Source organism: Echinops telfairi, unplaced genomic scaffold, assembly GCF_000313985.2.
Source record: "Echinops telfairi isolate 266 unplaced genomic scaffold, ASM31398v2 ScPeMD7_7412;HRSCAF=8450, whole genome shotgun sequence".
NCBI lineage: Eukaryota > Metazoa > Chordata > Mammalia > Afrosoricida > Tenrecidae > Echinops > Echinops telfairi.
Genome location: NW_022111312.1, coordinates 2,174,558 through 2,178,873, shown reverse-complemented (window position 1 = coordinate 2,178,873; position 4,316 = coordinate 2,174,558). Strand labels below are relative to the sequence as shown.

Below are 4,316 nucleotides of genomic sequence, written 5' to 3'. Positions count from 1 at the left end.
CTTTGCTTTTAAAACAATATAGTGCAGACTGCACTTCTCACAGTAGAATATAATGGTCAATTTTAGTATATAAAAAAAAACATTCTCAGAGATTTGTAAATGCACTTAGTGCTGGAACAGGCCTTGGAGAGATGCAGTACCGCTTCCGGGTGCCCTGGGGGCAGGGCGGGGCGGGGCTGGGGGGGGGAATTGGGCCCTGGGGACAGAGGTGGTGCCGGGCCTCCCCGCCAGGTGCTGGGGGCAGGTTGCTCCTGGGTTAAACCCAGTCCGTTGTCCCCTCGATAGTTTCAAGGAGACCCCTGAGGAAGGCAGGGTGGGGTCAGGTCTCCCAAGACGGCAGACCCTCTGCTGCCAGCCCCTGTGTGCGAATTGCGGAAACGGCCCCTTCCTCGGGATGGGGCAAGTCTAGGATGGCCCCGGCGTCCCCCTGGACGAGGTGCCCGTGTGCAGCCCTGTAAGATGTACTGGGGGGTGGGGGAAAGGGGGGTATAGCTTGGGGTTTGGAGACTAGAGATGGGCTTCTGTGTTAGGAAAGTGGGGGGGGGGAGAAAGGACGGGGTGAGGGGAGATCGTTAGTCCTTGAGGCTTCCATCAGAGTGGGCTCAGCCTAGAGTGACTAGTTGGAGGGGGAAGGGGGGCAGTGGGGGTGCAGAGGTTCCCTCTGGGCCCCCTTTGCTCCGTTCCCAGGCTGCTGGGCGGTCTGACCCAGTCCCTAGCCTGGAGTGTCCCGTGTCCCACCCTGGAGAAGGGAGCGAGCCATTCTGCTTCCCAATGAATCTCTCGCTCCCCCCCTCCCCCACCGTGCCTCTGCCGTTGTGGCTGGAGGCGGGGTCAGACTCCAGCGGCTGTCCTCGCTGCTCTCCCGTGTCCTGGGCCGCCAATGCAGGAGGGGTTGTCCTGCAGTCATTGTGACTGCAGCCCTCCTGGCTTCCCCCTCGGGAGGGAGAAGCCACACATCTGCCCTCCAGCCGGACTCCCCCAACATCCCGCCGGCCCATCTGTGCGTGCGCGTGCCCGGCGGGCCTTATCTGTAGACGGGCAGGCGGATGTGGGCATGCTGGTGGTCGAGCAGCCGGGGCACCGCCACTGTCTCATAGCCTTTGCCTAGCATCTGCTCCTTGATGCAGGGCGGCCGGATGTCATTGATAAGATACTCCAGCGACTGCAGGCTGCTGCTCAGCGCTGCCGTGTTGCACATGCTCTTGCTGGGCAGGCCAGCCAGGGCATCCGTGGGGGGCCCTGCCAGCTCTCGGGCCATCCCGGGCCCCAGCTCTGTCACCGTAACTGTCGCTGTGGGGTTGTAGCAGTCGCTGGTGGGGGTCACCAGCACGCTGTTCCAGGGCGTAGCAAAGTATTGGCCCACGGCGAAGTTGGCCGGCAGCCCAATGCCGCAGGTGAGGGGCGATCCGCCGGCCCGCTCGTAAGTGCGCCCAGCGCACACCTCGGGGGACTTGCTGGCCGCCGTGCTGCTGCTGTAGGTACGCAGAGGCTGGGGCAGCGGTGGGGGCGGCTTCTGCGGCCACAACAAGTAATCCAGGCCGCCGTCCGCATAGCCTGCAGGCTTGGCCGCCCCAGCCAAGGTCAAGGCTGGCGTGGCCCCTGGGCCCAGCTCACCGCTGCTGCCCTTCCGGCAGTCTGGCAGCCCGGCAGCGGCCGAGTATGCCAAGCTGGGGAAGCTGGGCGCAGGGCCGTGCTTGGCGGGGCTGGGGTGGGGCACAGCCCCGGCCTGGCAGGCGGCGGGCATGGCCACGGCCTGGCAGGCGGCGGGCACAGCGCCCGGGGCCTGGCACTGCTGGTTCAGCTGGTAAAGGATGCTGTGGATGGAGGGGAGGTTGGAAGGCTGCAGCGGCAGGCCTCGGCCGGACAGGGGGATGACGGCCGCTGGCAGGCCGGCCAGTGGGGCGGGCGCCTCGGGCGGCTTGGGGTAGGTCAGGGACCCCAGAGTGCTGGGCGCTGGGTAGGGGGCGATGCCCACCTGCACAGTGGCCGGCGAGAGCTTGGTCCGCTTGCCCTCGGCGCTCTTGAGCACGCTCTTGGCTGGCCCTGTGGGCACTGCCCCGCCGGCGGCGGCGGAGGAGGAGGAGGCAGCAGCGGCAGCTTTGACGATGGTCAGCAGGCCCTGGTAGCCGGCGGTGTGCTGTGGGTAGGGGCTGTAGCGCTGGCCGCTGGTGTCGTAGCCGTTGACGGTGCGGCTGAGGTGTTTGTGCTGCGGCACACGGATGTTGGTGGGGAAGATCTTGACGGACAGCGGGCTGTTGGCCACCTTCTCGGCGTAGGCGTCCAGCTCAGCCGCGCTGGGGTAGCGGGAGGAATGCATGGAGCTGGCGGCCGGCTCACCTGCGGAGGGAGACAAGCGGGAGGGAGGGAGGGGGCGGCGTGAGGACTCTGGTCGACCTCCCAGGCGGCAGAGGAAAATGACTAAGCCCCTGATCGGTGCTGGTCGACCCACCTCTCCTGGCCTTGATGTCGTCCGTGGAAAACATGTTGGGGAACGGGACATGCTCTGCCACCGTGCCTGCAGAGAGTCCCCCCACCCCCCACCCCTCTCCCAGGCTAAGAATGAACGCCGCCGGCTCCCTGGGACCTCTGCCCTCCCCAGGCTGTTGCCTGGTGGAACGGAATCCTCCGGTCCCCTTCGTTGGCCCCCTTTTGCAGCCGTCTGTGTCTGTGAGGGTCACATGGTGGGCCAACATGGTGGCCCTTGGGGGCTCTCGCTACAGGGCGAAGGGGCATGGTATACTCCCCACTCCTGCTGCTTCTGACCCCCCCTTACAACAAACATGTCCACTTTTCTCTCCCACGTTTAATAATTTATTGTGTTTTCCTTGAAAGTATACCCGGGTGGGCTCAGGTCCCGTCCAACAATTTCTATACAGACTGTTGGCGTGGCACCAGTTACGAGGGGCCAGCCTATACGTGGCCCCTGGTGCATGCATGCCCTGAATTCTATTGGGGACCCACCCAGAAGTGGGGTTACTGGCCTGAGGGGATGCCCATGTTTAGCTTACGGCGCCCTGGTGGCGAAATGGGTAAGTGCCCCATCGGGGAGAAAAGGCCTAGCTCTCCTAAGGACCGCAGTCCTGTAAAACTCTAGGGGGCAGGCCTGCTCTGTCTCACAGGCTCGCTCCAGCCCATGGCGACAGCAGCCACAGGTTGGGCTTTGGGGGACAAAGACGCCAAAGTGCAAGATTGGCTCCCAGCAGCAGAGAGGGGAAGTTCCTACCTCCTCTCTCCCCGCATCACCTGTCTCTTATTGATGACACCCTTGCAAGGTGCTTATGCGAATCATCTGTAAAACGGGATAATGGGGGCCTGCTGACCCAGGGCCAGATTAGGACCCTCAAGACACCCACCTTAGGGTTAGAACTCTTCCCCCGCTGTACCCTGCCCTGGACACCACCCCCTCAAGCATGGGTCAGGGCACTCCCCTGACCGGTTAGGACCCCCGGGCCAGGTTAGGAATCCCAGGGCCGGGTTAGGCATATGACTACGTGAATTGCGCCGGGTGTCGGGAGTAAGGGGGTCACGAGGTGGTGAAAGTGGAGGCTGTGGCCACTGGCTTCAGGGTCAGATGCCCTTGTTCGGTCGGGGAGGATGGGCACCACTTGGCCCCAGAGAGAGCTCAGCTGTCCGCTGCCCAGACATACCTCTGGGAAGCCGAGTGAGCAAAACGAAGCCACAGCAGAAGGGTCCCTCTGCTCCAACCTCACTTATCTGAAATACGCAAATGCAGAGGGGCAGGCAAGATGACTTGGGGTCCTAGGGGTAGGAGGGAGGGGACGCGATTGCTCCAGGGTTACGGTGTTGACGGGGCTGGGGTGGGGGGAGAATCCCACGAAAACAATACAGGTCGCCCAGCATAAAGACAGTGATCTACCACCGAAGCGGGGGGCGGCTGGGGGACGGGACAGGTGGGAATGACCAAATCAGTCAGGGTCCATTTGCAGCTGTTTCCACCACACACCCATACAAAGGTGTGTGTGTGTGTGTGTGTGTGTGAGGAGGGGCTTGAGCCCCTTGCCAGGCTCCCCCATCCTTGCTACCCAGTCCCTCGGAGTCCACCTGTCACCTTCAGCCAGCGTGGTGCCCACTGCCCTTTCTTCCAAGCACAGAACTGAGTGTGAGCTGGGTGACAGGCTAACTGTCCCCCACCAGAGGGGAAGGTGGGTCACTGGTAGGTAGACACCCCCTGCTCCCAAGACCCTTCTGGATGGAGGGGACGGGGCTTTGGAGCTGGCTCGGCTTGGGCGGAGTCCCGGTGTGGGAGCTATAGCCCGGACAAAGCCTACAGTCAGGGGCCCAACTGCTAACCTTCA

At 63.3% G+C, this 4,316-nt stretch overlaps 1 protein-coding gene across 1 annotated transcript in view; it reads right to left on the bottom strand.

Moving 5' to 3' along the window:
* The window catches only part of FAM222A (family with sequence similarity 222 member A), a 79,609-nt gene continuing 75,293 nt past the window's right edge, over positions 1-4,316 (bottom strand). Inside the window, exon 3 of the mRNA XM_004709541.2 lies at positions 1-2,337. Coding sequence (XP_004709598.1) covers positions 1,025-2,337 — 1,313 coding nt within the window. The 3' untranslated portion in view covers positions 1-1,024. The remainder of the gene's footprint in view (positions 2,338-4,316) is intronic.